The sequence below is a fragment of the Hippocampus bargibanti genome, linkage group LG07 (assembly GCF_051943395.1).
Source record: "Hippocampus bargibanti isolate YZ-2025 linkage group LG07, ASM5194339v1, whole genome shotgun sequence".
Classification (NCBI taxonomy): domain Eukaryota; kingdom Metazoa; phylum Chordata; class Actinopteri; order Syngnathiformes; family Syngnathidae; genus Hippocampus; species Hippocampus bargibanti.
In genome coordinates, this window is record NC_142740.1 from 12,424,690 (window position 1) to 12,436,911 (window position 12,222).

At 41.8% G+C, this 12,222-nt stretch overlaps 1 protein-coding gene across 1 annotated transcript in view; it reads left to right on the top strand.

The window, feature by feature from the left end:
* The window catches only part of ror1 (receptor tyrosine kinase-like orphan receptor 1), a 171,338-nt gene extending 167,241 nt beyond the window's left edge, over window positions 1-4,097 (top strand). The window contains exon 12 of the mRNA XM_089000497.1: window positions 1,289-4,097. Coding sequence (XP_088856623.1) covers window positions 1,289-1,979 — 691 coding nt within the window. The 3' untranslated portion in view covers window positions 1,980-4,097. The remainder of the gene's footprint in view (window positions 1-1,288) is intronic.
* The last annotated feature ends 8,125 nt before the right edge of the window (window positions 4,098-12,222 follow it).

Sequence of the window (12,222 nt, forward strand, 5' to 3'; positions counted from 1 at the left end):
ATGTTTTTTCTTTGGCACAAGGGGGCAGCATTTCGCTTTATTTCATGTTAGCGCTTTGTTCCAGCTTCCCCTGTTGCTAAAGCGTGATATAAACCAATATACACATACAGTGAGACCTCAACTTACGAACTTAATTGGTTCCCAGACAGAGTGTGTAAGGAGAAAAGTGTGTATCTAAAAAAAAAATTCCCATAGGAAACCATTAAAATGGGAATAATCCGTTCCCAGGTTTCCATAAAATATACTTTTCAACTAAATAAGCCTTAAAACTACACACAACATACCTTATTCTATGTATAATAAATGTGCTATTGTATTGTAATGAAAGAAATACACTGCATTGTATCATAAGGTCACTTTATTTACATTTGTGATGGTCATTTATGGCTTGATGGAATGGCGTTGGAGGTCGAAGGTCAAAGGGACTTGCCGTTTGGAAAGAGAGGCACGTTACCTGAGGACTGTAATTAAAGAAATAAACTGTGCTGTAAAATAAAGTTTTATTTACCTTTTGGTCATTGATGGCAGTGTGACATATGCTACAGTCACCATAAGGACTGTTGGTAACTTAACCTCTGGTGCTGTTCGGTCGTGTGCTTCCGCCGAAGATCACTCCGCCAGCCGTGGTGGGTGTGTATTATGAAAATAGTGCTTATTATAAGGTTTAATGTTCATAAATTTGACGTTTGTAAGACAAAAAGTTTGTAAGTTGAGGTGTTTGTAAGTTGAGGTCTCACTGTATTGGTTTAATACACACGTATTGCATTGTAATTAAGACAGCCGGACTCATTTCAAGCTCATATAACTCCAGACTCATATAATTTAGGAACTAACTATTTCTTTCTAATGAAAGAAGTGAGTCTAAGGTTTCTAACGCTGTATTGAATGTTTATGTAGTCCTAAAACTCAATATTCTGTGGGTCCTGGGATTCAAGCAACAATGATTAAAAACCCTGGCACTGGCGTGGACACATTTTGTACATGTCTGGCAGTGAATGAGTTAATATTAATTTGTGGTTCCTTTGCCTCCATTTTAGCATAAGAGTAATTGATAGAGCTAAGATATTTATGGACGATAAAGATGACTGGTATATATAGTTTTTTTATTAAACGTGTTTGTTTAAAAAACAAATACAAGTGAAGAGTACCTGGAAAAGATGATTACCTATAAAATTGTGAATATCAAAATGGAGAATCAGAAAATTCCACAATTCAATCACTTTTCAAAATCCAATCTGACTGTGAGCAATCAATCAAGTGATGAAAGGAATGATGTGTGATGTCACAGGTTCTATGGTTTGATGACCGAGTGCTGGCAGGAGGGGCCAGCGAGAAGACCTCGCTTCAAGGACATCCACAGCCGCCTACGAGCCTGGGAAGGGCCGTCATCTCACGCCAGCTCCAGCACGCCCTCCGGTGGCGGTGGCAATGCCACCACCCAAACCACCTCACTCAGCGCCAGCCCAGTCAGCAACCTGAGCAACCCACGCTACGCCGCTGCGGGTTATCTTTACCCGGCCCAGCCGATCCCCTCGTCGGGCCAGATGGCTCCCATTGCAGCGTGGGCGCCCATGGCGGTACCTCAAACACACCCGCGTTTTATCCCCGTCAACGGCTACCAAATTCCACCGGGATATGCGGCTTTCCCAGCTCACTTCCCTCCCCCGGCGCCGCCCACTCGGGTGATCCAGCATCACATGCCGCCCCCTAAAAGCCGGTCACCCAGCAGCGCCAGCGGCTCCACCAGCACGGGTCACGTCAGCGGCGTTCCCTCCACCACTGGCTCCAACCACGACGCCAATACGCCGCTGCTGTCACACTGCATCATGCCGGGGAACGGCGGAGGCCCGGTCCAAGTATATGGACAGCTAACACAGAAGACGATGGGACAGCTTGACCACACGCAAACATCAGCGCTGCTCGCGCCGGACTCTGATGTGCGGATGTATAATGACAATGTCATCACTGCAGACCTGTAGATTAAAAAAAAGGTTGCTTACTGCCTCCCACTTGCGAAATGTTGCCTCTCATCTGGCCACGCGGGTAAAGAATTAAATGGCAACTGTGTGGAGACGAGCCTGAAGAAACATTTCAGCCTGCGACAACCACACACGGACAATCATCCCTCCATTTTCTTCGCTTGTACTTCCTGGGGGGCACAGGGAAGCTAGAGCCTCTGCCGGCTGACTTTGAGTAAGAGACGAGGTACGCCCTGGACTGGTCTCCATCCAAATCCCACAACATGTTAACAAGTGTACTTAATTTCATTGTGTTTCAAATGTACATTGTAGTTAGCCTTTTGTGTGAATACAGTATACCGAAGTGCCGAATGCATGAATGAATGCAGGAATGAATGGAATTCATCGTTATAAGAGAACTTTTAATGAATGCGTCATAGAAAAAGTGGCATCCAGTGTATGCGGATGACATTGCCATTTATAGAACCAGTGTCAGTTAATTAATCATTATCCAGAAATTTTCTAGCATTTTATTGCAGTTGTGTTTGAAAATCCAAATTCAATTGATCAAGCCTTTCCTTGGAAGCAGTAACTACAAGTTGCACTGACGCGACATGCTCAAACAAACAAATGTTCTCGGTGAAATTGGCCTTTAGGCACCAAAGATAATCTTTAACATTTGGGCATCAATCAGGCAGCTAAATGCATATTTATTAGCTCCCTTTTTCTCTGTGCCATTGTGTGCCTTACTTACAGGAAATGTCAATCATTCAGCCTTCTGTCAAAGATGTCATCATACGTAGACGCTGACTGGTCTAAGGTCACATCGGTTGTCCGACATAGCCATTTTTTTGCCATCTATCAATCTCACAAAGGAACGTTTCAGTTTGTTTGTTTCTTTTTAAAATTTGGATTTTGAAGGACATTTCCTTGTTTGGTGACTGCCTCATTAAAGATGTGGGGAGTTGGGCTACCTTTTTATAATGAAATATGTTCTTTTTTTGATATGCATGAATTATTACCGCCTCAACCAGAAGAATGTTATTATATTTAATTAGACTGAAGAAGAAGAAAAAAAAACAATCTTTGACCTTGAAAAGGATTCCTGTTTGTATTGAGATTGTAATGGAGAAAGACTTCACAAGTGTACTTATTTGGACAGCAATTTGAATATTCACACTTTCTTCATAACTCTTGTGATTTATTATGTTTACCGTTGTCTTTAGCAGGATTTGATGATGATCAGATAGCAGCACATGAATACCTGATACAGATGCAGCTTTAATTGAAACTATTTGAGGGCTCGTTTTATTGAACTTAACTACCTATGGATGAAAAGGTTTCCTCAGCCGTCATCTGTACTTCTTTGAAGGTGTCGGACGTTTCGCTTCTTATCCAAGAGGCTTCATCAGCGAACTTTTTAGTCCGACACCTTGAAAGATGTACAGATGACAGCTGAAGAAACATTTTCATCGATGGACCAGTCCTGTACGACTGAGAGCTTACACAGACGTATTAACTACCTATGAAGCCGACAATCACCGCCTTAGTGTTTTCTTTTCTGCACACAAATTTGGACCAGTTCTCTCGACTCGAATTACTACTTTTGTAACAGCACATTCCACATTAGAAAGTCCCACAGTTGAATGTACACATTCAACTGTTGTGATTCTGCTTCAAATCAAACTTGAAGAAAACAATATTACATTTTATTCTCCTCATATCCAGCCCATATTAATTTGACATTTTTTGTTTTGTAACCAATGTTTTTTCTCTGTCAGATAGAAAGGATTTTGCCTATTTGTAATGTAGCAAATGCAAATAGTACCACTTGTATGCAAGACTGTGAATTTTAATCAAATCGAAGTTCTTTTTATTTCATGAAACCATTGTTCATTTTGTTTCTTTTTTTACAACTGTAAAAAAGTCCATTTTAATTCATCATTGGGTGTCAATTTCAGGAAGTTTACATGGTTTTGTTCGTCTCATTTGACCAAGAGGCCTATTAGTTGTATGAATACTTTTGCACAGGTGTTTTTGTATTGCAGTCATTCATTAAATGATGTTTGGTTTACGCTGTAGTTAATTGTGATGACTAATTTGTAGTGATGCTGTGTACTGTTCACCATCTTAGCATTGTGCGATGTTTCAATTCTTAGGTGACGGCAAAAATCATTATTTATCTCCGCACTGGTTTAATTTGAGTTTTTTTATGGCGTCATAGCAGTTCCAAAAGTAGACTGCAGGTGGTAGCCTCGTGTTGTACGAGCCGATTGGGAGTCAACTGGTAATAAAATTAGCGCATAACTACATTAGTGTGGCCATGATTCTGGATTAGTTTGGGTGCACTCGTATGTTGTCTGCACTTTTGAAGAACAGAATTTCATTGCCCTTTCCGGTGATTGTGGTCGTGCATATTTTGGAGTATAAAAGGGTTACCCGGTTCGCGACGTATGATAAATAATCGTCGTTTGAGAGTTTACGAACGAAGCGCAAGCATAACCATACTGTATTGTCCCGAAGGCACGCTCGTTTAACGATTTACTGGTTTTCGTTTTATTGTTTTATCTATTCATAATTATGACCTGAAATGACAAAAAAGGAACGCTTTCCCAAATGACATCACCAGCAAGCGAAACTACTATAGGTGGGTGAATGTTTTATATGAAAATTAGGTAGAAGTACCGTGAAAAAGACTCAGGTACAACTAAGTGTACAACTATGACTTACAGAGACACGAAAGAACTTTTCAACCGTCTCAAAATATTTTCATAAATCTTTTTATGGTTTGATTTGCATGTTTGTTTTGGCCAAGCTTTTCGGATGCCCTTCCTGACACAACCCTCTGTATTTATCCGGGCTTGGGACCGGCACAATAAGACTAATGTCCCTTTGTGGCTACAGAACAAGCAACTCGCTCAGTAAAAGGCTCCAAAACACAAAATGGTCATCGGCACAGCAACATTCAAAAAAGCAAAACTATATTCACCATTTGATGACAATGCTCTGATCCTACCGTGAATTGGGCATCTCTTTCCTTTGTTGTTTAATATGTATCCAGTTTAGCAGCTAGCCAGATTAGCATTCATATCCGAGGCTTTATTGAATTTGCGGTCATGTGGTCATCGTCATCATCCGTTAGCGGCTGGCCAAAAATTATCAAGCTAGGACCATACATAGTGCAATGTATAAAAATACAGTATTAACAGCATATTTGACATATGTAACTCTATTCACTTGTAGTATTATACATTGTATTAATACATTCTAATAGCAGTGGAGGAAAATGTGCAGAATTGATTAGTAGCACTTTCCCTGAGGGACCAATCCATATAATAATAATAATAATAATAATAATAATAATAATAATAATAATAAGTCTGTGTAAGCTCTCAGTCGTACAGGAGTGGTCCATCAATGAAAGGTTTCTTCAGCCGTCATCTATACTTCTTTGAAGGTGTTGGACGTTTCGCTTCTTATCCAAGACGCTTCTTCAGCGAACTAAAGTCTTACTGGCAGTATCTGGTACTGTCTGGACAGTAGGGATATACAGTAAAGTCTCGTTATATCGATATTCAAGGGAGTCCGAAAAAATATCGATATAACCGGGACTATCGATATATCCGACCCTGTTTGCATGTAATTTTCTCCGTGCGTGCATAGAAATAGTATCGATATAACCGGGACTATCGATATATCCGATATCGATATAACGAGACTTTACTGTATATATAGGGCCTATACTACCAGTAAGAAAGGTCCGGTAGTCGAGTGGTTAGCACACCGGCTTCACAGTGCAGAGGTCGCCGGTTCGCGTCCCGGTCCGCCCTCCCTGTGTGGAGTTTGCATGTTCTCCCCGGACCCGCGTGGGTTTTCTCCGGGTCCTCCGGTTTCCTCCCACACTCCAAAAACATACATGGCAGGCAGATTGAACACTCCAAATTGTCCCTAGGTGTGAGTGTGAGAGTGACTGTTGTATGTCTTTGTGTGCCCTGCGATTGGCTGGCAACCAATTCAGGGTGTCCCCCGCCTCGTGCCCGAAGACAGCTGAGATAGGCTCCAGCATCCCCCGCGACCCTAATGAGGAATAAGCGGTACGGAAAATGAGATGAGATGAGATGAGACTACCAGTAAGACTTTAGTTCGCTGAAGAAGCATCTTGGATAAGAAGCGAAACGTCCGACACCTTCAAAGAAGTACAGATGACGGCTGAAGAAACCTTTTCATCAATAATAATAATAATAATAATAATAATAGTCTCATCTCTCATCTCATTTTCCGTACCGCTTATTCCTCATTAGGGTCGTGGGGGTTGCTGGAGCCTATCAGCTGTCTTCAGGCACGAGGCGGGGGACACCCTGAATTGGTTGCCAGCCAATCGCAGGGCACACAAAGATGTACAACAGTCACTCTCACACTCACACCTAGGGACAATTTGGAGTGGTCAATCTGCCTGCCATGCATGTTTTTGGAGTATGCGAGGAAACCGGAGGACCCGGAGAAAACCCACGCGGGAGAACATGCAAACTCCACACAGGGAGGCCGGACCGGGACGCGAACCGGCGACCTCTGCACTGTGAAGCCGGTGTGCTAACCACTCGACTACCGTAATACATTTAATTTCTAAGCGCCTTTCAAAACTCTCAAGGACACTTTATATATTCGTGCAAATTGCACAAGAAAGTATTCAGCATGACTTTTTATTTACCTGTAACAATTTCAAGAGGAGTAAACAAATTAATTGGATGAAAGGGGCTTGCAATTACGCTACAAAACCAAAGTTAATTCATTTTCAACATTGTTACATGATGTTGATTAGACATAATTAGAGTCATGATCTCATCGCTCGCTATTCCTCTCTCAGCCACTGGAGAGAAAAATATAATTTTAGCCATCTGATCAGGAGTTTACGACGTGATGTGCTGGACCTTATCGGATACTACTTTATTTGTATCGTGCCATCATAATCAACGTCAACCGAAGGTGTTGCTTAAGTACAAAATTGTCAACAGAAAAAAACAGAAAGATAACACACAATTCATTTTAAATTAGGCCAGGGATATCTTGTTTCTCTGAATCTGTTGTGTCATTGTTTATACTCTGTGGTTGACTCTTGGCCTGTAAACCTCTAAGGTCTCAGCTCAATTAATATTAACCGCGGGTGACTTGTCTGAAATGATGTCTTTTCTATGTTTTGCCACGCTCCACGGAGGTCAACGGAAGGAAGCAACATCCTGTTGTCACGGTTTGCATGGTGGTGATAATGGTGATGGTGGTGGATCCCTAAAAGGCAGGCAGGAGGAAGCAGCAGGGTGTAATTGACAAATTGTATTAAATAAAGTCAGCAGGAACAAACTCTGACAGGGTGAAGCAATCACATACAATGTCGCAACAACGAATGGTCGTGCCGGGAGTCCTTTTAACTGCCACTAATTGGAACGACCAACACCTGCGCAGGTGCAGGCTGGGCCGACAGCGCCACCCGTTGGTCGCCAACCAGATCGTGACACCTGTACACTGACCCAAAGCACTCTCTGTTCGCCAATGACATCCTTCCATTATCCATACCGCTTAATCCTCACTATCCCACTATCCCAGCCGTCTTCGAGCACTAGGCTGGGGACACCCTGAATTGGTTGCCAGCCAATCACAGGGCACACAGAGACAAACAAACAACCACTCTCACACTCAAGCCGAGGGACAATTTTAGAGTGTGGAATCAGCCTGCCATGCATCTTCTTGGAATGTGGGAGGAAACCAGGAGAAAACTCACGCAGGCGCCTCCACCAATAACGGTCAAGCCTAAAGTACATTGTATGCCACGGAAACCCCAGTCTTTTGAGTTACTTGGCTGTTTTTGTTGTTTGCTTTGAGTTATAAAATAGAAGATAAAACATTGCTAGCTGAATAACAGCGAGTGTTGAGTAGCTGATAAAGTGTAGTGAACGGCCAAGTGGGGTGACTGCGGCTTCAAAGCGAGTCAAACTAAAGAGGGAGGAATCCAAATCTATGTGGCGAATCCTTTCGCGTCTTGAAAAAAAACAGAGGGGCATTGCAACGATGGTGCAATGCAGAGATGAAGAAATGTTCACTTTGCAATCAGGACGCACCCTCTTACGTTGGGAGGATCAGAAAGAGAGTCGGGGGATTCTCTTCAACTGTTCAGGGGATTGATGTGTGAATATTAAAGCTGTTAACTAGAACACGTCGTGAATATTTGTAAATTCATGCAATATTTATGAAGATAATACAGCTGATTGCTCCAGAAAGAAGAGAAGCCTCAACACGTTTATTCTGTTAGAAATTGTTTAATATCACAATTTGAGGTCATAAATGGTTTTCAAGTACAGATAAATTCTTTTTAAAATGAAAACGATTTCACTTTGGTTTACAGTTCACTAATTACATATGTGTCTGGTTATATATTTTTGGAATTTTCAGAAATATTTAATGATTTTTCTTCTTTTTTCATCATTCGTCATGAACATATACTCATCAATTTCAACATTAGGTATTGAATCTGCTGAGTCTTATGTAATCAACTATAAGTGTCACGACTTGCATGGTGGTAGTTGTTGAAGGATTCCAAAAAGCAGATGGGAAGGAGGAGCAGGGTGAAGTTGACAAACTGTATTCACAAAAGACTGAGGAAACTAAAGCCAAGACAAACAAAGTCCTGAAAACCACTGTCAAGCAATCTGTCATTGTCTGTTCTTCTTTGCTCTCAGGTGAAATGGTCAGGCAATGCTGATTATTATCTTTCTCTCGAAGTACATTTTATGTTTGCATGGGTTTCATTTGCTAACTGATAATTACCATATTTGAGGATTTATTATTTTTAACTCTCCGTTGTTGGGAAATTTTGATGACAATTGAAGCGCATTAATTTTTTCCCCTCCGGGCCTTGGCTTACGAACTTAATTGGTTCCCAGACAGAGTGTGTAAGGTGAAAAGTGTGTATCCCCAAAATTAATTTCCCATGGCAAACCATTAAAATGAGAATAATCCATTCCCAGGTCTCCATAAAATATAATTTTCAACGAAATAAGCCTTAACACTACTCACAACATACCTTATTCGATGTATAATAAATGTGCTATTGTATTGTAATGAAAGAAATACATTGCACTGTATAATAAAGTCACTTTATTTACATTTATGATGGTCATTGATGGTTCTTAATTGACACCTGTTGCTTTCTGACTTGTAAGGTCATACGAAACTGAGGCATCACATTATCATTTATAATGTTGATAATTCTCATAGCCACAGTCTTTTCTGGATGGAACTGTTCAATAAAAGCCTGCACATCATTCCACTTAGCCAACATTGCTCTGATGCTCTCACTTGATGCTGCAGCCATCTCCTCCTCCTCGCCCTCAGATGACAACTCCTGAATGGCTTGTTTCTGCTTGTCCTCTTGAAGGCAAATCAAATGCTCTGTTGAGGACCTCATTATGGTCAGCAACAAGCTCCTCGATGTCATCTGCATCCACTTCGACTCCCACGTTCTGTCCAATGGAATCAATGTCGTCCAAAACAACAGAGTCATGAGGATCCAATCCTTCAAAGTCGCTCTCAAGGATGCATGCGGGCCACTAATTCTTCCATCCTGCTTTCAAGGATGGAAGGGTAACATCATGCCAAGCCTTTAGTCATGTGAAAGCATCGAGTAAATAAAGCCTTAGTGTAAAGCTTTGTTGCCAAGGATGGTAGCAATGGTGGACTTAGCATATCGGTACCGGGCCGCTAAATCAGACAAACACATGCCTCGTTCGTGTTTCTCAATGATCTCCTTCTTTTCCTCAACTGTAATTTTGTTTTGTGTTTTCTTCGGCTGAACACGAGCCGTGTGTGGGGTCTTTTTCGGTCCCATAACAGCAACATCTGTACAAAAACTCATTGGAGGCGATCGACGTGTGCATTCAGAAAAAGGGGCTGTGGAAAGGTAGGCCGGCTGGGGCGCTGTTCGGTCGTGTGCTTTGGTGTTCTTCCGTCGAAGATTACTCCGCCAGCCGTGGTGGGGCGGCGCACTGTGTGTATCCCGAAAAGTAGTGCTTAATCCAAGGTTTAATTTTCATAAATTTAACGTTCGTAAACCGAACATTTCGTAAGGCAAGGTGTTCGTAAACCGAGGATCCACTGTATTTGGGTAGAGAGTAACTGAAAACTGTCCCTCCTAGCTATGGGGTGAGAGGTAGGATTCGGGGATTTGGGAGCAAACTGGAGAAAATCCACACAAACATGCAAACAACATGCAAAGGCAATTTTAAACCAGAGGACCTCTGATTGTGAGGGAGGAGGCAAAGCACTTGGTGACTGTATTGCTCATATTTTTTTTTATTTCAAAAATATTAAGATTACATAATCTCAATGTCAGCACCCCTATTCGCCATGACCGTGGTTGTTAATTATTTCTGGGTAATCCAGTAAAACAAAATCAAGTAACTAACCATTGCTATATTATTCTCCATTATTGAATCAAATCCTTGTTAAAATGCACCAGTTACAAAACTGCCCTGACTATTATTGACACAACCTATCGTGAAAAAGATGGCAGCCAAGCAACAAAGTGGAGGACGAATGCACATTCCTGCTCTCTATTCACGCTTCAAATGTTTGAAATCACATGAGTCCTCCCACTTGACTGGGAAAATCAACACAACTCAACTCAAGCCCATTTCCCATTGCGTGGTGACCTATGAGACAATTTTAAATTAGACGATGTTGCATTTTATCAGTTCATAAAAGGTTGTAAGCATGTTCAACAAGAGATTTTCTTATCAAAAGGAAATTTTGAACATCTTCAAAATTCATTGTTTTGCTAAACGTTCACAAAACTGTTGTCCGTCATGAGACGTGTTGCCAAAGTTTTCTCATATTCGCCAATGCCGGAGACCACATGACCTGGGTCATTCTATATGGAGACTGATATGTGTGCTCAATTTAAACACTTTTAATAATAATAATAATACATTTCATTTATAAGCGCCTTTCAAGACGCTCAAGGACACTTTACAGTTAAAGGATTTTTTTTTTTCTGCAGGTGAGCAGCGGCAGCCACACGTACAGATGTTGGTACACTGCCGCACCTCTTGAGGAACTATATGATAACTCATTTTGGTCATTTAATGAAGTTGACAAAAAGAAGAGGTCCAGATAAGCTCGGACACTGGACGCAAAAAAGAAATAGAAATGCTGGCTGCGTTTTTTGAGGAGTACCCCATGCGAAGTGACTTTTCCAACCCTTCTAAGCAACATTATTTTCCTGCCCAAAAGACAAACAAGCAAATGACACCGTTCTTAGCACCGTTCTTATTTCTTGTACAGCGAATGGAAAAAGCAATAGAAGACTTGTCTTGATTCCACTTTATGCAGATCTAAAGTTCATAATTTGACTGTACAGTATGTCCTGGGTGTATTTATCACTTTGTCACTTTACATCAAAGTTAATAATTGCATACTTCCCATTTCAAAAAAAATACCGACCATATTTGAACATTTACTATTTTATTCAAACAAGATAATGAGATTTTGCTAAATCATTAAAAATAATTTTGACAAAATTGAGGTTCTCCAGCTCCTCTCTGAGCCCTTGGTATTTCTCGATTTTCTCATGTTCCTTCTTTCTGATGTTTCCATCACTCGGGACCGCTACATCCACGACAACGGCTTTCTTTTCCCCTTTATCTATGACCACGATATCTGGTTGGTTGGCCATTACCCTCTTGTCGGTCTGTATCTGGAAGTCCCACAGGATCTTTGCTCGGTCATTCTCCACCACCTTGGGGTTTCCAGTCCATACTCCGCACAGATGTTTCGGTAGACTACGCCAGCCACCTGGTTATGGCGCTCCATGTAGGCTTTCCCTGCCAGCATCTTACACCCTGCAGTTATGTGTTTGATTGTCTCAGGTGCCTCTTTGCACAACCTACACCTTGGGTCTTGTCTGGTGTGGTATATCCCTGCCTCGATGGCTCTGGCGTTCAGGGCCTGCTCTTGGGCAGCCAGGATGAGTGCCTCTGTGCTGTCCTTTAGGCCAGCCCTCTCTAGCCACTGATAGGACTTATTGAGATCAGCCACTTCTGCTATGGTTCGGTGGTACATCCCGTGTAGGGGCTTTTCCTCCCATGATTGTCCCTCTTCCATCACCTTATCCTCTGTTCCCCATTGTCTGAGACATTCTCTGAGTACATCATCCGTTGGAGCCTTCTCTTTGATGTATTCATGGAGCTTGGATGTTTCATCCTGGACAGTGGCTCTC